The sequence below is a fragment of the Lepidochelys kempii genome, chromosome 5, assembly GCF_965140265.1.
Source record: "Lepidochelys kempii isolate rLepKem1 chromosome 5, rLepKem1.hap2, whole genome shotgun sequence".
In the NCBI taxonomy this organism is placed as follows: Eukaryota; Metazoa; Chordata; order Testudines; family Cheloniidae; genus Lepidochelys; species Lepidochelys kempii.
The window spans coordinates 110,620,346-110,643,138 of NC_133260.1; the positions used below are offsets into that span (position 1 = coordinate 110,620,346).

At 41.2% G+C, this 22,793-nt stretch overlaps 1 protein-coding gene across 5 annotated transcripts in view; it reads right to left on the reverse strand.

Annotated features, from left to right (window-relative positions):
* BNC2 (basonuclin zinc finger protein 2) overlaps window positions 1-22,793 on the reverse strand; it is a 393,095-nt gene that overhangs the window by 121,520 nt on the left and 248,782 nt on the right. For all 5 annotated transcript variants that reach the window (XM_073346265.1, XM_073346264.1, XM_073346267.1 and 2 more), the window contains one exon: window positions 6,973-7,075. In XM_073346265.1, the coding sequence (XP_073202366.1) occupies window positions 6,973-7,075 (103 nt within the window). The remainder of the gene's footprint in view (window positions 1-6,972; window positions 7,076-22,793) is intronic.

Here is a 22,793-nt window from a genome sequence, read left to right on the forward strand (position 1 = left end):
GGAACTTTTGAATCTCTGTCCCTTGCATTCACCAAAACATCCCACAGTGATACTCCAGTATTGGAAGCAAGCTATTCTTGCCCGTAATTTGTGAGGACTCTGTATGATCCATTTGTATTTACACTCAACTGAAATATTTACAGACACACAAAACCAGAGGAAAAAGACCAATACATTGTGTGGTTTGTTTACATGGATACTTTCCTTTAAAGCACACCAACTGTAAGCTGATGAGCAAGGAAACAAACTGAACAAATACATGGTCCTCCCAGGTCAGACCAAGAAGGGATCACTGATTTTAGGCAAAAACCACCCCCACAAAAAACCCAGTTCTGATTATACCTTACTAGAACAAAAAGAAAATGATAGATTAAAGAGACTTTGCCCAGGGAGGTACATGAACCTGGATGTCTGCTTGGAATCTCAGGAGCAGTTAAATCCAGTCTAGAGCTAGATTAACATTACTTTTATTTTAAAGTCACTTTAACAGCCATGAAGACTTAGTTTTTGGTCTTAATAACCAGATGGAGAAGTAACTAAGAGCTAAAGAAATTCCTTTACAAAGATGCTTATGGAAAAGTCCTATATAATTGAAGAGGGAACCAATAGGTTTCTATAGCCACTTAATATGAATTTACTCTGAAAACCTATACAATTTAATTGAAAATGTGGTTTTAATGAGCATCCTACAGTATTCTACAGAAGGATTATGATTCTCTATTAAATTCTACAGGACGGTTAAAAATATAGAAATATTTTCTATTCAAATCTACCTACAGTGTGCACACATACATCTCTCCCGCCCCCCTTGCAATCTATGCCAATTTTTAGCCAGAGAGTTATACCTGTGACCTCCTTTGGTTTTGTGTCAGAGCTGAGCTCTGGCTTTGTAAATGTAATGCTCCAGATTTCTGTCACTCAATAGCTTTGGACTGAGATAAATGTGATAACACAGAAAGGTTTTTAATTTAACACTTTTTTTTTTCCATGCAGCTCATGTTAAAAGTCCTAAACCTCCGCATTAAACCACATCCTCATAGAAACTTGTACAGAGAGTCTGGTCAGGGAGAGATGAAATTTCTAAAATTTTCAGTAGCTGATAGGACAATAGCATTTCTCTCCCCCTCCTTTTCCCTTTCTCTCTCTCTCTCCCCACCATTCCCTTACCTGACAACTTTACAAATTACCATATAGAAATGGCTGCTCAGCCATTCGGAATGAACAAGAAGTCATAGTCATGTCATGCATGTGAATTTATGATAGAGCACTCTCAGTTCCTTGGTGAGGGTCATTGTTTTGATTGTTGGTCTCATTTACAGCAAGTTAGTGTGTGCATTATACAAAAACTTGACAGCAGAAAACTATTTCCCCAGCAAGATTAAAGTGTAACCCACATAGTGAGGCTGGGTATTAATACTCGCTGGATGGCACCTTTTCAACCAAAAGGAGTAATGGCTTTGCACTATGTGATGCAAAACTCCAGTCAATTTCTGTTTCATTAAATCCACCAAGGAATTTGAGCTCAGATTTATTAGAGAAAAGGCCTGGCCAGCACCCAGCTTAGAGAAGAGGTCATGTGAAATTCAGAGGACAGGTATAGCAAAGAGAGACGCCCAGAGCACAGTGTCTAGAATAAAAGGCCCTGCCCAGAGCTTCCCTGCTCAGCATACACCAAGAAAAAAACCTGGCACTGTTTACTAGCGAGCTAAGGGCCAACTTATTGCTCTGAGAAAAAGTCCACTTTTGCACAGGGAAACGAAAATAAATATTCACAGGATACTTAATTGCCCTCAACAGCTCGATTCCCCTCAACAGCTCGATTCCAAGAATACTGTGAAATTCAACTAGCTCAAGAATATTAATAGTTGCACAATATATCAAGAATGGGTCTGTATCCGACATCTAACTGAGTTTAGATGGGTGACCAATTTATGGGTAACGCAAGAAACTATTTTTGATTATATGACCATTTTTCAGCCAGTGAATTCAGAGGTTTAATAAACATCCAGTAGAACTGACAATAGTGAAGTCTGATATAGTGGAACTCCATTTGTAGTGAAACAGAATGAAAGTCCTGACTAGTTTCAGCACGTTGCGATATGCAAAACATGTTTCTTCTCATTGTGAAATTGTTCTGTGAAAAAATAAACAAATCATTGCAAGAGGGTAACACTGTATTTCCACTGATACTGTATCAGGTCAGTAATTCAGTCGGACTAGATATCACAACTGTGGTACATCTGGTGGCATGACAGTTCATATTCTTTTATCAATGACAGATCAAGTGGACAAAATGCTGAGTCAATGTAATCACCGAGATTTTATTACTGCCTAGCATAATTCTCCTCTCTCACCGGCCTAAAGTAAGATTTTTTTTGTGGGGGTGGGGGAGGTGGGGGAAAGGGGGAAGACATGCATGTAAAATATCATTATCATCATCGTTAAGGTTGAACAAGTGAATTTTTGTACCCAATCTGGTATAGTTTTAAGGCTATTTTATTAGCATTGGTTACTTGTCACACAACCAAAATATTAGGAGAGGCAGCTACAGTGTCTACTCAAAGTATCTGATTGTTTTCTTTTAAAAATACCAAATGGCCCTGGACTACACTAAATCAAAGTGCCCACACAATTTCACTGTTAAGATTTTATTTATTTATTTCGTATCTTATGGGTCATATAAAGTGACTTAAGATTTTTTTTAACCCTTGTCTGTTTTACTGCTCTAGGCCTCGGAAATGGCTTATCCAATTTAAATGATTTATTTTTTTGTTTTAGAAAATAAATCTCCATCCAAGCTGACAATACAAATGCCAAGCTTCAGCTGGAAGGGAATTAAAACAGTCCAATTCTCTACATCCCCTTAAAAAACTCAGTAATACACACTAGATACAACCAATTCCCTCCTAAGCATAGCAGTATTAGAGAAGGGGGCTATACTCTATGCAGTTTTTGTCTTGAGCCTTAAAAACGCTGATGGTAGGATTACCACTATAGTGAAAGGGTGCAGGGTCAAAACTCAATAAACTGAACTTTTGCCAACAGAAACATTTATCTTGCCACAAAAGAACTGCTTTGATGAATCTGCTCTTATACTGACATCCTTCTTTGGCACTTCTGAATAGAAAAGAACTGAACTTGTAGAAAACCTTTCCTTTCAAGAAGCGCACAGCTCGTTTTAGGTGAGGAAAGAAAAACATGAGAAAGACAATGGAAACAGGAAAAAGAAACAGGACAGCAGTTGCTATGTGAAATAATACCACTATGGCTGTGTGCCCTTTCCTTCTTGGCTCCAGAATTCCAACATTTGAAATGGACAATTATTAGCATGAATTAACTCTGTGTGGATGAGTCAGGGAAAACATCAGACAATTGCAACTGAGGTCTATTTTTGGCCTCTTCAGTTAATTATGATTCTGGGTTATCAAGCTTGGATATGCTTGGTACTTCTTATTGGAAACACCTATTCTTTGATAAGTGCATTTAATAAAACATTACCTCATCTATCAAGAATATGAGTGGAAATTTGTTAACGAAAACCAGAAGTAAACCTCCTAATTAATGCAGTAGGAACTACCATTTGCATTCACTGAACATTAAAGTACAGTGTTTAGGGCTTAAAGGAAGTAATTTTTGAACAGTAAAATGATTCACGGATTTTAAAATCCAGGTGCAACAGTACAATGAATTAATCAGTCTCTTTTTGAATGCGCCTCTCAAATTCTGGAGAGTAGCTAAAGTCAACAAGTCAAGAAGACTCATCACAAAGTCTTCAGGAACTAATTTATAAGCCTGTGCTTTGAGTGTGCATTTGCAATATACATCTGACTAGCCTTATACTGCCATAAAATGTAAATACTTTGGCAACATCTACTTTAAAGGAGCTAAAAGAAAAGAAAATGATTTTCTGCAGGTTCCGTTTCTAAAATATACACTTTTGTTAATATCTATTCAAACTCAACTTTTCTATTTGAAAGCACTACAGCATCGAGCAAGTGGTGTGCCCAGTGTTTACAGCATTCATCTTTCACCTTTAGCACCGGGGCCATTTCTGTTATACGTATGGGGTGGCCTCACACTATCTTCTAATATTCCAATTTTCAACCCATCCACTTCACAGAAAACTACCAACCAGAGAAATCAAGCCACACTGTTATGTGGAGTTCTGGTTAAAAGCAAAAAAAACCAAACAAACCGGGGTTACTATAGTCCAAACTAAAGTCCATGCAGCAGGCCATATGATTACAAATATTCAACATGGAGAAGTAATTTGTCTGGCCATTGGAAATAAGCCAGATAAGTCGTCTTCCCTCCCCTTTGAACAGCAGACCATTGTGTGCTGATCCTGCACAAAGCTGGATGTCTACCTGAACTACAAAGACACTGTGATGGCCAAAAGCCCCGAAGAATGTGAATGGGCCTGGTTATATTGCTAGAGCACATATCTTGTTTGAAATTTTGGGGAACAGAAAGAAGCTTTGCCCAATTAGGAATCCAGTTCATAATTCATCAGCAAACCAACTAGCTACTTGTTTGTTTTACCTTCAGTATTATCAGAGGACTTTATCCATTCATTACAAAGCAACACAGGAATGGATCTGTACCTGCATACTGTGACGTTCTGTACCTTGAGGGAACACCCTGCACCCCCATATTTTTCCTTATAATATGATTGTGTGGTATCCAATGCAAAGTTTGTCATGTTGGGTGTCTTTGGAAGGCTCATAATGTACTGAGCATTGTTGTTATAGTGATGTTATAGTAACTGTTGTTACAGTAATGTTTCAGGCTATAATTTCATGTATACAGTTATGATGCTGAAAATGAGTCCCCATGGCTTAACGCAAATCCAGGCAAAAACTCCCCAAGAGCAGAGGGGCAGTTCACATCTCATCAGGGCATGTATGGGACAAACCCAGCCCAGCCTCACAGGAACAAAGGACACTGTCCTAGGCAACAATAAAGGATCTGCTGGACTCTCGAGTAAGTCACCTTCCTTCCTTTGGTCAGTTTGGGACTGCGATGAGGTAATGCTCACCTGACTCGGGGGGGGGGGGGGGGGCTGGCGCAAAGCCAAGAGGGAAGAAAGGATATGATAAAAGGAGGAGGCGTTTGCCATGGTCTTCCTCTCTTCCACCTCCATCTACAGACATCACCACCAAGCGACTGAAGTGCTGATCAAAGGGGAGAACCTGGCTGAAGGGCAACCAGCCAGCCTGTGGTGAGAAGCATCTAAGTTTGTAAGGGCATTGAAAATGTTAAAATAAGCTTAGAATGCATTTTCCTTTTATTTCATTTGACCAAATCCAACTTGTTGTGCTTTGACGTATAATCACTTAAAATCTATCTTTGTAGTTAGTAAATTTGTTTGTTTATTCTACCTAAAGCAGCGTTTTTGGTTTGAAGCATGTCAGAGACTCCCCTTGGGATAACAAGGCTGGCACATATCAATTTCTTTGTTAAACTGGCAAATTCATATAAGCTTCCAGTGTCCAGCAGGCATAACTGGACACTGCAAGACGGAGGTTCCTAGGGCTGTGTCTGGGACCAGAGATATTGGCTAGTGTCATTCGGTTGCACAATCCAAGGAGCAGCTTACATGCCAGAGGCTGTGCGTGAACAGCCCAGGAATGGGGGTTCTCACAGCATAGCAGTGTAAGGCTGGCTCCCAGAGTCCAGGATTGGAGTGACCTAGCAGATCACCGGTCCGGATAACACCAGAGGGGAACGTCAAACATACTCCTTTCCCTTCCAGGAATGGGGACACTTTAAAAGCCCCCTAGAACTTCTTGCTTTTCAGTTTTGTTAAGCATTCAGTCACGATTAGTTTCAGCACACACACATTAATGCATTACATAGATACGCACAAAATACATAGAAATCAAAGACATTTTAGGAGAAAGATACTGATCTTCTCCTTCAGATCTTACTGAAATAAAACAGAATTTATACAACACAATCCACTGGATGCTTGGCAAAACTGAGAATGGAGAGTATGCTTGCTTCGGGGCCCACAGTCTGAACTGTAAGAAGGAAACTCAGACATACATTTCTTCTGCAAAGATAGCCATCTCTCTCTCTCTTCTCCTGATGTTCGTGAAATCATTTCAGAAGAAAATGTCTTTCTTATTTGTCTTCTAATTGTGTCTACTAAAACTATATTGGACATGGGCAAGATACACATGGTTTATGGTAGGTTTGTGACTGACTTCTAAATAAATAAATAAATAATTTTTAAAAAAAGGATCCAACCCCAAGCAGTTGGTGTATATTTATAAAATTTATTTAGATGCAAGCCAAATACATGAGCCCACTCCAGCCCTCCTATACCCACTTTAACATAGGGAAGATAAGATCAGCTGCTAAGCCATATTATAAGGCTTTCATTCAGCCACAGAGGATATACCAGCTTTATTCTGACATCCCGGCTCCAAAAAGCTGACAGTGGTATGTTTGAGTTTCCATGGGAATTCAGTGACTCTTTGGCTGCTGCATATGTGCAATGTGAACTCCACAGTGCAACCATACTATAAACATCTTGTTTTCCTGCTAAGAGCTGTGAGCATAGCATTACTGCTTGGAAACTAGAATATGTTCTCCGAGCTATACACAGTGCTCAATTTGTGCCAGGGCTGAGCCCAGGCACCTCTGAGCTTGGCAGTTCATAGTCCCGGCACCTCTGGACTTGCTGCACCAGATATGAATGTAAAAAAATTGCTTGAGACCTGGCACTACTTTCATTACAAATGAAGCACTAGCTTTGCACATAATGTTAACAAACTCATTGCCTCCAATGACACTTGAAGCCACTGCTGGCATAATTGACCCTCTCTTCTCAAATGTAGAGACTGCTTTAAAAAAAGCACACACTCGTGTGTGCATGGACAGATATAGCTATTATCATTATTTAATAATAATAAATGAGATAGAGATGGACAAAACAGAGAGGATAAAATAACAGATATTTCTTACCATGTGCCACCCAGCCATGTTTACAATGGTCACAGGTTCTCAGGTTAATCTTCCCTGGCTGGAAACATTCACATGTGCAATTTACCAGTGTACAGCGGATGGCCTGGAAAAAGAAACAAATGCACATAAATATCTTACCAGATAATTTTTTTTTTGTTCTTTAACTATCTGCCCATATGGTGGCTGGGATTTTTGAACATAAAGAGAAAGAAAAAGAAAAGAAATTCTAAAATGCAAAGCATTGTTAATTCTTTTACATAGGGTTTATTTTTCCTTTAAAATGCATATATCAATATCCCTGAGCAATTATAAAAAAAGTCTATTCAATAATAATGTATTATATTATTCCATAGGCTGAATAAATTCTTAAATTCTTTAAAAGAATACAGACCAAGGACTAAACTCAGGCTTTTTTTCCAATCAAGTGCCTGAAGGAAAATGTTGTTATAGTCATGTCTTCACATAGCACTATGTCACATTGGTTAGAATCAAGAGTGAAACATGCACATAAAAATATACATAAAGGCAGAGCGTTGTCCAAGCATTGTTCTCATGTTTCCCTGTTGGGATTCACACAAGATCTAATTCAGTTAAGTATCAGAAGGAAGCCACCGGTTTGGGAACTGGCGTTCCCAAAGCAGCAATAAAATGAGAGAGGTACAGATAGGACTGGCTCATGAGATACAGCGTAACTTTCCTTTGCATTCATAATTTCTCTCTGATCTCCACACATGCCCTTTACCTTTTTGTCTCATATATTTATTAAAATATAAATGTTTTCCACTTTTTCTTAAAAGGAAATCTACTAAAAACACAGACTGAATATTGAGATTTAAAATCTGGACAATGAATACATCTATCTAAACCCAATCTTAAAACTACTTTAAAAAGCTAAGAAAGTTTACTTTAGGAAGTGTGGGGAAAAGAGTTCACAGAAAGTCAGCATAAATGTGGTGAGACCTGTGTTTCTAAACAGTGCAAAAGATGACCTGTGCTCTTCAAACTGCTACCAATAAATTTATGGCTTGCATTTAGGTGTAATTTGCATGGAGGTTTGGGAGACAGAGCAGGCTTAGTCTGATCATTCACAGATTAACAATCTACTGTAACTATCAGTGCTTCCCGGAAAAGATATCTCTACTGATTTAGATGCAATCAATGATTACTTGGGGGTTCAGTAGGGGAAGGGAGTTTGGTACCTATGACTGCAGATACATGGGAACTTTATCAATGCTGTTACCTTACAAACCTCTCCTAGATGCTTCCACTTAAAAATCTGCAATACCTGTAAGTAACAGGAATGATCTTCCCTATGCTGAAAGGATCAGATTTGTAAGGAAAACAACATTAAATATTAGCATGGGCAAGCTAAACTCTTTGTTTGCTGACAATGAAAGGAGTTCAAGCTATTTTAAACATTTTATTTATTTATTTGAATCAGACACAGAAACTTCAAGCCATTTGTGGTTTACTGACTCACTCAATCTGTGTTTCTCTGCTCGATTTCTGAGGCAGGAGTCCTTCCTCCCTCCCATCCAGTCTGCTCTTTTACTACCTTTGACTCTCAAAAGCCCTGACGCAAAAAAATATCCAGATATTTCAGGGACTTATTCCCAAAGTCAACTGCCTTTACTCATTAGCTAGATTGTAAAACATTGCTGTATGTATCATTGATTAAAATAATTAGTAATATGAAATATAAGGGCAAAAAAGAACTGCTGACTATGCAGAATAATATATGTGTTTGTAGGTTACAAGGAAAAAAATTCTACTGAAAGGTCCCGTTTCATGTTCAATACTTTATTGATTCGGTAATATTTCAGGTCTCCCCGGTCAGTAATGGTGTCTTTCTCTAATATGTTCATTAATTAATGAACTCTGTAATTAATTGTACTGCAAAGAGAATGAAGGCATGACAAAATGGAATGGTATTCCTGTTCTACTGTAAGGGATTTTTTTTCCTTATAAACAAATGCCTTATTTCACTTATTTTTAAAAACTTTGTTTGTACCAATCTGTTGTAGATTTGTTGCATTTCATGTTACTGCTACACGCGCGCACACACCACCTGAAATAACGTCAACTGCTAGGGCTGCTTTATTAAAAGTTGACTAGAATTTCCATTATAAACCCACCTCTGTTTTCCCTGCCCCCAAGATTTGCATGTTGCCCGTAAAAACTGGAATCAGGCTGAAACTTGAAATACGGCACAACATTTCAGCCCAAGAATGACTTTTCTCTCACCCCTTTGAAAATGATCCACTTAGCCATTTTAAAATGACGAGCTGAAAAAATGTTTACCAGTTTAGAGTTTCTTTTCCTCTTCTGTGACTAAAAAAATCGCTTAAATCGTCTTGAGGGTATTACTCTACTTAGTTGATTATGTGTTTCCCACATTAAGAACTTATAACATCAAAATGACATAATATTTGAAAATTCATGTAAACTTTCCACAAACATAAAAATTTCTCTTTTTAAAATAGGTAAATGAGAAAACCTTACAAAAGTGATAAGTACTTTTTATTAAGGTATGTAATCAGGCCCAGATATTTAGCCCAGCCTTAACTGGGCCTCTCTTTTTGCTCCACAGGAATCTTGATACTTTAGGCCATAATCTGGCTTCAGAGATGCAGGTACATGACTATAAATTTTAATGTGAACCATGTAGCATTTCTGAAAGATGAAGATGATAGCCTGGTGGTGAGGATGTTAGTTTTGGGGCCTGGGAGTCTGGTCAGCAGCGCAGCAGGGCTAAGGCGGGCTCCCTACTTGCTGTGGCTCCATGTGGCTCCTGAAAGCACTGGCATGTCCCCCCTCCGGGTCCTACACGTAGGGGCAGCCAGGGGGCTTTGCGGGCAGCCACGGGGCTTTGCACGCTGCCCTCGCCCCAAGCACCAGTTCTGCAGCTCCCATTGGCCAGGAACCGCAGCCAATAGGAGCTGCATGGGTGGTGCCTACAAATGGGGCAGCGCACAGAGCCACCTAGTCGCACCTCTGTGTAGGAGCTGGAGTGGGGACATGCTGTTGCTTCCTGGAACTGCTTGAGGTAAGCACCACCTGGAGCCTGCCTCCACTCCTGTACCCCTAGCCAGAAGCCCCCTCCTGCACCTCAAACCCCTCAGCCCTAGCCAGAAGCCCCCTCCTGCACCCCAAACCCCTCATCCCCAGCCCCACCCCAGATCCTGCACCCCCAACTGGAGCCCTCATCCCTCCCACACCCCAACCCCCTGCCCCAGCCTCCTCCTACTCCCAAATCCCTCATCCCTGGCCTCATACCAAGGCCTGCACCCCAGCTGGAGCCCTCACTCCCTCTGCACCCCAACCCCCTGCCATGGCCCAGACCTCCCTCCCACACCCAGAACCCATTTCTGGTCACATCCCAGAACCCATACCCCTAGCCCAGAGCCCGTATCCCTTCCCACATCCCAACCCCCTGTCTCAGCCCGGAGTCCCCTCCCATACTCCGAACACCTCCACTCCACACACCCTCCCCCAACAAAGAGCACCCTCCTAAACCCCAAACCCTTCATCCCCAGCCCCCTCCCAGAGTCTGCACCCCTAGCCAGAGCACTCATACCCACCTGCACCCCAACCACTTGCCCCAGCCCAGAGCACCCTCACGCACTCCAAACCCCTCAGCCCCAGCCTGGAGCCACCTCCTGCACCCTAAATCCCTTATCCCTGGCCCCACCCCAGAGCCCTCACCCCAACCCACTGCCTCAGCCTGGAGCTCCCTCCCACACCCTGAACTCCTCATTTCTGGCCTCACCCTGGAGCTCACACCCCCAGCTGGAGCCCTCCCGCACCGCAACCACTGAGCCAGCCAGGTGAAAATGAAAAAGTGAGTGAAGGTGGGGAGAGCGAGTGACAGAGGAAGGGGGGATGGAGTGAGTGGAAGGCGGTGCCTCGGAGGAGGGGCGAGGTAGGAGGCAGGGCAAGAGTGTTTGGTTTTGTGCAAGTAGAAGATTGGCAACCGTACTCCGTGCCTAAATTCCCCATCTGCAAAGTGGGAGTAACAACAACAGAGAGGTGTTGTGAGAATAAAAAGAACAAAGGTTGCAAGGTGCTCAGATGCTATGGTAATAGAAGCCATATAAAAACCAAAGACTATGGTCTTTAGTAAACAACACTTTTTTAAAAAGACAGTTTTAAGATTTGTTTAAGGTTTCTTTAATTAATCCAAAGCTAATGTAGTCCATGATGCCATCTACCTCAGATCACTGCAGAGCCCAATACACAACTAATTTAACTGAGATTATTTTGGTGGAGTAAACCAGGAGTATGGTATATCCTTATGCCAACGTGTGAGGAAATATGCCTGTAACTGCCTTCAAATTGAAATTGACACACATTCTCATTCTTGTCTGAAAATGTCTTTTAACATTTTAAGATTAACTTCCTGTGTTCTTTTTTATTATAGTATTTGCTTTAAATGAATCCCTATCACTTACAGTGAGTAACTACAGATTTGGAAAATGACCGAGAGAGCTGCATTTGGAAACTCTTGTTGAGATAGATGCACACAGTCAATCAATGGAGGGGATGGACTTAGAGGGAGCAAGGAGAAGAAGGGTTTGTGTTCACCAATAGTGTGTTTGTAAGTGATGGTGCAGATCTGGCAAAACTGTAGTAGGACATTTGTTAGTTCTTTATTTGCACACTGAAGGGGGGAGGGGAGATAGTGAAAGGGGCCTGATGTGATTCTGTAGAAGCTGAATGCTGAATTCACTGTTGAGACATCTGAGTTACAAAGCAGACACAAAAATGCAAGCGTACAACCATACTGTCAGACATTTCAAAAGTTAACTACAATATGATTTCATTCTAATTGCCAATGCAAATTATTGCTAAATAGCTTTTACAATTATATAATGTATTACTATATTCTTTCAAAGTGAAATGCAAAACCTATTTATCTGACTTAGCTTTTCAACAGTAATACCTCCAACAAGGAAATGAAAAGAGAGGACGAGAAGAAAAGAAAAGAAATCAAAGACCCAGTAGACTTGAAGAAAAACAGAGAAATAAATATAGGATCTTTATGTATGGACTGATACAAAATAGCAAAACTCCTCCAAAGATCGTAAAGTGTACTCAGCCTATAGCACTCAGGTTAAAAGACTCCTTAAGTATGCATTGAAATGGCATATTCTTCAGCAGCTCCAAAGGAGCTGTTATGTTCTACCATGTTGATGATCCACGGATAATGGGAGTGTCACACATTTTTATACATCTTTTTCATAAAGGTCCTATCATAGTGCTTCTTGCATTTCCATTGAGATTCTAATGGTCTCCAAGGAACTTTTACAACAGCAATGAAAGAAACAAAATGATTCAATCGAAATCCATCCCAACATAATTTACATGACAGATTCTTTCATCTCAAAAGCACTACTATTAAAATTTAAAAAACAAAACATGCATATGCTAAAATATAATTCAAGTTTTCATTTATCACCCCAGTGCCTCAAAAATACCTTCTTGCTATTTCCTTTAGTTGTGCCTATAGGGTCTATACAAGAATATGGGAACATTGCCTGGTATTCAATACAGCATATAGCTATGGGCACAAGGTTACAGATTTAATGAAAAGCCTTAAACCTGTACTCCTATACTTGTGTGGGTTTCACTCACACCGGACACTGATATAATATAGTTTTGGAGCGTTTAATTATATTTAACAAGAATATATCATTCACATATTAATAGGAGCAGCCCATAACAGTAATGGGAAATCAATCTGTCTGGCTCTTTTGCAGAATTTCCATAAGAGACCATGGCCAATAACGAAAGGCAAAGCTAGTTTGGGTGCAGGGGGTGGGGGGGGAAATGGGGGAAAGAGGCATGAAGAAGAACACTGACTTCTCTTTATTTTCTCCTTGGGATAAAATGGGATGTACCATCAAAATTAGAGGTGGTCTGCAATGTTCTCAAGACTTTCGAGAAAGATCTTATTCAATGGATGTTGACACTGTGTGTCCTGAATTCTAGTTCCAGATTCGACAATTACACCCTTTGCGACCATTAGCAAAACACTTAGGGACAGAATCTGATACCCTTACTCATGCCAAGTAGACTCTTACTTCCTGAGTAGCGTCTTTACAGCTTCAGAGTAAGGTACCACTCTTACTCTGGGTAACAGAACCTTTCTGGATCAGCTTTTTCATTTGCAAAATAGGGACCACCACTGCCACCATGTAGGAGTATGGTGGAACTGAATATACAAATATGTCAAATTCTGCTTGCCTTATGGATGGCGAGTAGCTCCATATATCTGTCTAATGTATCTACAAACCTGAAATCACTGAAATCTAAGCTAAGCTAAACACTGACGTAGGTAGGCCTATTCATGTGAATAAAATGATTATGATTTGGGTCAATGTTTGTAAAATGCTTTGAATAAGACTAAATTAAAATCAATGAGACTCTACACTGGTCTATAGTCTGCACAGGCATTTCAGTTAGCACGACCGAAGCCTATTATTATTATTAAGACTTCTGTTTTAGTGTGACCTGATGATAATTCATGAGTTCCATGTTTCTTGGTAAAACAGGAAAGACCTGCGTAACTTCCCTAGCAGGATGAGTGAGCTTTTGATGGGGCTGAAAAGAAAGGAGAAGTGATTATGGAGTGTGAGGGTGTGTGTGTGGTGGGCGGGGGGGGGGAGGTTGAATAAAAACAGATTAATTTGGGAAGTGATGTCAAAATATGGGATAAATATGATGCATTTCCACCAATTTGTCTTTAGCAATAATAATTAAGGCTACATTTATGTCACAGAGGTCATGGAAGTCACTTCCAGAGACCTCTGCGACATTCTCTGCTTCAGCCCCAGGGCCTGCAGGACTCTAGAACTGACACCCAGCGTGGCCCTGGCAGGGTTCCCACGACAGGCGACAGCAGTGACAAGTGACAGGAAGCCCCCTGCAAAGTTCCAATGACGGGTGACAGACTCCTGAGGGGGCTCTCCTCAGGGTTCAAGCGATGGGCCACAGCCTCACAAGGGGGGAGGAGGATGCCTGCGAGTGGCTGGGGTGTCACATTTTCTCTTTGGAAAACATGGTCACCCTGCAGCTCCCATCCGCCCTGGGCGGAGGGGGAACCCCACAGCTCCCAGCTACCACAGTGGTGGGGAAAACCATGGAGCCACAGCAGCAAAAGTCATAGACAGGTCATGGCTTCTGTGAATTTTTTGTTTATTGCCTGTGACATGTCCATGACTTTTACTAAAAATAACCATGACAAAATCTTAGCCTTAATAATAATTTTTAAAAAGAGCACAGTAAAAATTGTCTCTTCTTTCCGTCGTGTAATAGGTTCCCTGCCTTTGCCTTTTAAAATAATCTTCAATATCTTATTTTAAACAAATGTTTCATAAAGAAATAACTTGGTCATTGTGTAATCCATTTCACAGTGTTGTGTTTTTCCTTTTAAAAATGTAAAGCAGTTGGTCTGGAGACACAGGAGCTTACAAGGATAACCAATAGAATTGTCTGGAAAGTAGAAATCACTTCCCACAAAAAAATTGTGTTGTTAAGAAAAATTTTCCTGAACCAATCAAAAATTTGAAATTTTTCATGGGACGGGATTTCAAGAAAATTCCAATTAGGGAGAACAGAAACAGAAGCTTTTGTTAATTTTTGTTAATTTAATTTATGACAGGCAGAAAGTAAAATTGACAAGAGCCTTCCAACCCCACTCCAGGGCCAAGAGGTAGAAAGCCCAAATTCCCAGCTTCTCCACCTCTCCCCCAGATCCAGGAACCACAGAGGCAGAGAGCTGTGGATCCCAAATCTCTCGGGTTGAAGCTGGTCGGGACAGGGGCTGAGAGCTAGGGAGACCCAGAACTTAGCCTCAGTACCCTCCCCAAAAGCTTTTGTCAATTTCATTTTCTGTTACAGGCAGAGAGTGAAATTGACAATAGCTTTCCAGGCAGGCAGCTGGGGAGCCCTCATTTAGATTTTCCCATCAGTTTCATTTTCCCAACACAAAATCAAAATTTTTCAACAAAATTGAAGTTTTCCTGTGGAAAATTTCAGATTTGCAGAAAGGATATTTTTGGTCAGAAAATCACTGCAACTAAATATTCTGACCAGCTTTAGTAATCACCCAATATTATGAACAAGAGGTTGATGACAAATGTAGAGATCTTTTCTCATACTGACACATGTGAACCACAATTTGAGGAGTTACATCAAAGAGATTACACCAAATTCCTGCAAATTGCTTGTTATTTTTATGTGGGCATGCTCCTTTACTTTGAAGTTTATACTTGTTATTTCTTGTCTTCAAAATTAAGCAAAGTAATCTACTTACAGTAAAGGCCTTTTTTTCTTATTGAATGTGTGAATTTAGTGCTTAACGGTTTCAAATTGACAGCCATTGAGAATAAAATCCTTTACTCACAAAGCAGGCACAACATGGGCAGCGACAACTTTCCCTCCATGCCCCCACAGATGTTTCACAACCCTGACTTGTAGGAGAGGGTAGTTTATTCTTTATGTCCTTAACCTCTCAGCAGAGATGGCTAACGAAGGAGCAACTAACCAGTGCCAAATGTGATAACAGTTTGAAACAGGGATGTCTCTCCACTAAGAACTGGACTCAGACCACCAGCTCTTTTAACACAGACCCTGTACCTATGTCCCTATGACTTGGGCAAGGTTTGAACTGAAGACCCAGTGGTGAAAGCCTCTGTATCACAATACCTAACTTTTTGCTGTGTTACTGTAATTTTTTTTTTTTTTTTTTATACAAGAATAGAGCACATTCTATGCTTACTTGGTAGGCCATTAGAACATCTATCAATTTTCCTCCCCATATTTCAGAGATTCTAATAAAGATTTTTTTTCTATTCCTTTCCCATTTATGCCTCATTAAAAAAAATCAGTTTTGTTGTGCAAATGAAAAGAACCCATTGAAATTATATTAGTTTTAATAGCTGGAAAATCAAAAGTACAATACAGATGGTTTTAAATTAACACTAGAGCATTGTCATTTCTGGTCTCCTGGTTGGAAAACGCACAGGGAAACAATCATCTGCAAGTTGTACAGGCTTCCACTACCTGGGCTCACTTTTTCTTGAGTGTTACAGCCAACTACATGACTACATTACACAAAAGGAAAGGACTGCTCTGAAACTTCTGGGCACGGGGCAAAATAAAACACATAAGGGTTTCATTCTGAGCTGGATTTCAACACCACCTCTTACTTTGTGGATGCAACTGTGTCTCCATATTGAACTGAAGGCACATTTGACAGCACTTTGAAGTCTAACCACATGCTTATGCTTCCAAAAAATAAGCTAGATAGCTATGGACTAGCAAATGTGTTCATAGTTCATTGTTGGTGCATAACCACATGTGTAAAGAGGCAGTTCCTAAAGAACAGGCCTTGTGTGTGTCTCTGCATCAAGAAATGGGATAATTTAAGTCCACGATTATTACAAAAAGGAAAATATGAGGGTTTTTGTTTTCCATTTTTATTGAACAAGGAGGAGGTTCCAGTTCTCGCCTCATCCATGCCTGCAAGTAGCTTTGCAGTACCTTAGAATGTCTAATCCAGAGGTTCTCAGATTGTGGTCCGTGGACCACCAGTGGTCCGCGAGCTCCATTCAGGTGATTTGCAGATAGTTCCCTCTAAGGTGCGCGTCTGGGCGGCCGCACACAAGAGAATTATGGGCCACCCACCTAATCAGTGGAGCCACGCAGGTATGGTTTCACAAATTAGGTGCCTGGACCCTGGAGAAGATGCACATGTAAGGTGAGGTGCTAGCCTTGTGGGGAATAGGCTGTAGGTGGAAGGGGCCAGTGGAGTCAGAAGAGGGGGTAGGGGAATTTGGGATGTGCAGGGCTGTGGCAGCCAGAAAAAGAGGCGACTTTCCCCAGCCTCAGCTTGGGGGCTCCTGCGGTGGGGAGAGACCTCCCTCCTTCCCAGCCCCAGCTCGGAGGCTGCCACAGCGGGGGAGAGAGGACACATCCATCGTATTAGAAACGTAAGGCTACTGATATTAAAATATGAGTTGCGTGCTTTTATTTGTAGAACAAAAAACATTTAGTTATCATTAAGGTTTTTTTTTACATAGTGCTTTTATCCAAAGCACTTTACAGTATTTAGCTAATGGTACAAACAATGTTTGGAAAGATCATTAAGTGATCCGCCGAGACCCTCAGCAATTTTCAAGTGGTCCGCGAAAAAAAAGTTTGAGAACCACTGGTCTAATCTCCTGAACATGCACTGGTCCAGGCTCAAGAAAATCACAATTATACTTTATTTAAGTAAAACGCATTCCATTCAAAACAAGTGCTAGATAGCTAGAAATTACTAGACATTTCCTACCATCTAAGTGAGTTTCCAATGTATGCTTTGGAGTTAAGAAAAAGCAATAAGCCTGTTCTATTTGGCCATGAATGTTTTCTAAAGAAAGAAATTTGCACATGGAGAAGTATTTCCGTACCTCAACAGAAATATGGTGCCTTCCACCACTTATTCCTGGTTCATGAAAGCAATTGAAAGCCATGCATCACCTTTAGATGTGGATCATAACTTAATAAAATATTTACTGAACTAGTACTAAAGGGCAGTGGGGAAAGATGGACAATTCTATGGCCAAAACACTGAACTGAGAGTCAGGATATCTGGGTTCTGATCATGAGTCTGCCACTGTCACAGACTTACTGCATGGCCTTGGGTAAGTTAGGTTGGATATTAGGAAAAACTTTTTCACTAGGAGGGTGGTGAAACACTGGAATGTGTTACCTAGGGAGGTGGTAGAATCTCCTTCCTTAGAAGTTTTTAAGGACAGGCTTGACAAAGCCCTGGCTGGGATGATTTAATTGGGGATTGGTCCTGCTTTGAGCAGGGGGTTGGACTAGATGACCTCCTGAGGTCCCTTCCAACCCTGATATTCTATGCTTCTAAGTCACTTAGCCTCTCTGTATCCCACATTTCCCTGTCTTCAAAAAGGGACAACAACATCTGGACCCATCATTTCCATAGAGAGGATCAATTAACGGCTTGTTAAGCCCAGCAATGGAAAATACTACACAAAGCATTATCACTTTATCTGTCAATGTAAAAATTCAAACAAAATTATTTAAAAATACACAAACTTTCACCCAGTAAGGGGACAATTTTAAACAATGGGATTACTTTGGAAGCCCTGTGTAAAATCACTTACGTTGGTAGACAGTCATTTTTAACATGAAGTGCTATCACAATACTGTGCCACATAAAGGAAAAACAAAGTGTCAATTCACTTTGCATTTCATTGTTCTTAAATACCTGTGCTGCCCCATAAGTCATCTCACATCCCTCCCACTCCCTTATCACTCAGAGATACCTAAATCTGTTCTGGGTCATTCACTACAACAGTATTATATTAGCTATTTTATTAGCTATTTTATATCACATTATATTAGTATTGTTTCTTACTTGTATTTATTTTCACTAATACAATTTGAAAGGTGCTAATAGCATTATATTTCTCTGTGGCATTCATTAAAAGAGTTACTAATACAATATGATAGGAAGGATGCAAACAAAATAGAAAGTTGTTAATGGGATAAAATAGGTTTTCCAGGAATAAGAAATATGTAGCCTTTAAGCATTTTACAAAACCACTCTCAACTGTTCTTGAGGGAAGGCTGGCGAATGAAAGGGGAATAAGGAAGAAAAAAATTAAACACATAAAATAGCATTTGGAATGTTGTTTCAGTTCTAGGAACCACTGTTAATTATTACTTTGGACGCTCATGCACAGAGACCTGTAACAAGGAAAGTTGCGTAAGCTTTTGTACAAAAGCCCACAATGTTATTTTCGAGGAACTTTCTATAGGCTGTACTCTGCCCTGATTCTATACACATAACTCTTGTTCATGTCAGCCGGATTTTGTACAAAGACCGAGGATATAATATTATGTAAGCTTGCCTAAGGTTTGCACACATCAAAGGCAGCATGGCAAAAATTAAGACTGACAAATGTTCCTGATTTAAAAAATCTTGTTTAAAAATAAGAGCGTGGTTGATTTAAGTTTAAGAATGAGACTCCCTGTGCCTGAAAGAATGTTAGTAAATGTAGATACTTTTCTTAAAGGTTAAAAAGACTGAACTAACTGATTAATCCAACATTGTGTAGACTATTAGGGCCCAATCACGCACCACCTTAAGATAATGGCAAGTGTCTATTAGATACTTAATAACATGGGTGGGGCCGACCATGGGAAGCCTGAGAGCTGTTACCTCCATTAAGGAGGAACAGATGCACTCCCCTGTGCTGAGGACTGTTTTCGGGTGACTAGCTAGCACCACTAACCCCACCCAGGTCTTGAGTTCAGATGAGCACAAGAACTATAATTGTGAGTGGCCTCTGCAAGGGAAGGCAATGAAAAGGCTGTTTGTATCATCTTGCCTCTCTCACTCACACAACTCAAGAGCTGACCATAATCTGTGTCTATACCTGAATCAGAATAATTGAACTGTTATTTCTAGGGTATTCACGGACAGTGAATTATTGTTATTGTATGGAAGGGAAAACCACAGATTGGGTCTGGGTACATTCATAATACCTTATTCATCATCTCTTCTCTTTTAAGGTTCTGCTGGTAAACCTGGCATCTGCCCCCTCCCACTTCTGGCCCCCCTCAGAATCCCCCCATCCAACTCCCCCCGCTCTTTGTCCCCTGACCGCCCCCTCCCAGGACCCCCGCCCCTAACCACGCCCCAGGACTCCACCCCCTATCTAACCCTCCCCGCTCCCTGTCCCGACTGCCCCCTCCAGAACCGCTGCCCTATCCAAGTGCCCCCTGCTCCCTGACTGCCCCCCAGGACTCCCTGCCCCTTATCCAACCCCCCGGCCCCCTTACCATGCCGCTCAGAGCAGCATGTCTGGGAACCGTGCCGGAGCATGAGCCCCGCATGAGCGCTGCCCACACAGTGCGGGAGGGGGGATAGCAGGAGAGGGGCTGGGGACTAGCCTCCCAGGCCAGGAGCACAAGGGCCGGGCAGGATGGTCCTGCGGGCCGGATGTGGCCCATGGGCCATAGTTTGCCCACCTCTGGTCTATTGGGTCAAAAATCTGTGAACTAAGGAGGATTTACTTGATAACTCCTTATGAACAATTTACAGTCTCTATGAGTTACTCCTGTCTATCAGATCAAAACCCCAATTTTCAGATATTGCCTTTGTCCAAATTAACCAAAATAAGGTAAAAGTTCAGAAGATCTTAAATAAATAATCCGAAGTAAATAACCCTCATTCTCAAGATTAGCTTTGATTTGTTTTTAAAAAGCTGTAGCCTGTCTAGTAAACAATACAAGTGCCAGCACACAAGTATGTACAGAAACATGCCTGTGACCAGATAAACAATAAACCTTTTAGAGTGTCCATACAAAGTGATGTTGGACAAATGTACCCAAGACAAAACAGAACTTAAAAATGTAATAAACTGCTTCCTCCCCCCCCCCCCCCTTTCCTTTGTAACTAGGTTAAAGGAAAGTAAGCAAAACCCTAATTTTAGGAGGGCCATTCTGCCTGACTTTTGGTACATCTCTTCCTTTTTATCCATTTCAGTCAGGCAACTATTCCCTTTCAGAAACAAGATTTATATTGAAAATATGTTGGTTATTGCCTAATCTGTTCTCACTCCCCAAGAAGACTGTATTTTTGAAGTTAGGCTTGCCAATTTTCTAATCGCACAAAACCAAACACCCTTGCCCTGCCCCTTCTCTGAGACCCCCGCCCCCACTCACTCCATCCCCTCTCCCTCTGTTGCTTGCTCTCCCCCACCATCACTCACTTTCACTGGACTGGGGCAGAGGATTGGGGTGTGGGAGGGGGGTCGAGGGCTCCGGCTGGGGGTGCGGGCTCAGGGGTGGGGCTGGGTATGAGAGGTTGGGATGCAGGAGAGGGCTCCGAGCTGGGACAGAGGGCCAGGGTGCGGGCTGTAAGTGGGGCCAGAAATGATGGGTTTAGGGTACAGGAGGGGGCTCCAGAGTGTGGGCTCTGGCTGGCGGTATGGACTCTGGGTGGGGCCGGGGATGAGGGATTTGGGGTGCAGGAGGGGGCTGTAGCTGCGGTAGGGGGTTGGGGTGTGTAGGGGGTGAGGGCTCCTGCTGGAGGTGTGGGTCAAACTGGGGTCAGCGAACAGCACCAGGGTCAACCCAGAGTCAGGAGTTTGGGTCCAGTACAGCACTAGATCAGGAGTTCACTCACTTCCTGTGCCTCGTTCTGACTTAGGTAGTGTGTTTGGGTCATTCGGAGGGCCAGATAACTGGTGCAATCAGGAGCTTCCTGGTCAATGACCCCGGTGGGCCAGAGTTCTGCTCTCCCCCTTTCCTGCTAGTTCTGGAGAGCTGTTAGGCAGCAGCCACAGACTGGGCACAACTTGGGGACCCACCCCTGGGTTCAAGACCTGCGATCCCTCAGTTTGTTGCAAAAATAAAAGTTTTTCCCAAACCGTATGACTTCCTTTTATAAAACAAGGGATGACATGAACATGAACTGTACATGAAACTAGCAATCTGTTAGCTCCACCTGAGATCTATTTTTAAAATATAACCTGTAGTAACTTAGTATTGGTATTAACCAGGAGCCATAACCTACGGTTTTCACTCTGGCCAACACTTCACTGATTGAAAGATGACTCCTTAGGCATGCAACAGCAAAGACAGTTGCAAAAAAACAAAAACACTTTTACTCAAGATGCAAGCACCCGGATTGAAAGCAGAAAAATTCTCTCTTCTTTAGATCAATTAGTTTACCACCATTCTCCAAAAATGTTACTATCCCCTTTTTATCATAAATATTTTGAAATATATGCTTCCATCTTTTCCAGAAAACAAAACAAAACAATGGAAAGTTTTTCCACCAAGGTGTATTAGGTATAAACATAAGCTCGGTCCTCTAAACTTTAAAAAAAGGGGGAGAAAAATTCCAACAACTCTGAAATAGATAAATCTTTTCTCTATGGCCAGTGTAGAGCTCCATTATATGTAACTGCTTACAAAAAAAAAAAAAAAAAAAGAAACCTTATTGGTTGTCTCTGAAGGATTTTCTTTTATACATAGCTTTATCCTATAATTTTGTCCCTGTTGGGCATGCTGCCTAAATTTAAACACAAACAGTCAAGCAATGAAGAAACATTAACACATTTACTGTGAACAAAAACTCCCAGTTGTACAGTGAAATTTTAATACATTTCAACTTATCTCTTTTACTAATGGGGAGAGTACAAACCCTGCAGGAATTCGCTCTGCAAACTGGTAATTACAGTAGACTCACTATTTTACAATGCATATGTATAGTCAGACACAAGAACCATAGCTGCCCTTTTGATGTAGATTACAATAGGAATGTTTAAAAAAAATTATGAACATCTACAGCAATTCTAAAGGAATGCATTATTTCACAGGAAGGTGTCCTTTAGCTACGCTCCTGAAACATAAATATACACACACAAATATATACACATATATATTTGCTTTTATATACCAAAGCATAAGCTTTATCAGGGTGTTCTTTTTAATTTTCGTGACAGAATAAATCTGCCGCTCTTCGTACAAAACGAGAGGTTCCAATCGACAGTATCATGTGTTAGCTCAGAAATGTAGTTTTCTCCTCTAAACCTCCTTTCCCCACAACCCCAAATTTAAACAGTTGTAACCTTCAGATTTGTGTCATATTAAATCTTTACAGCACATAATTAAGAGCACTATTTTAATCTTAGACTTATACCATATAATGTGCAGTGGAGCTCAAGTAATACATGCTGTGTCTGGTATCCTATCCTTTGACTTGTACATACAGAGATAGATCTAGCTTC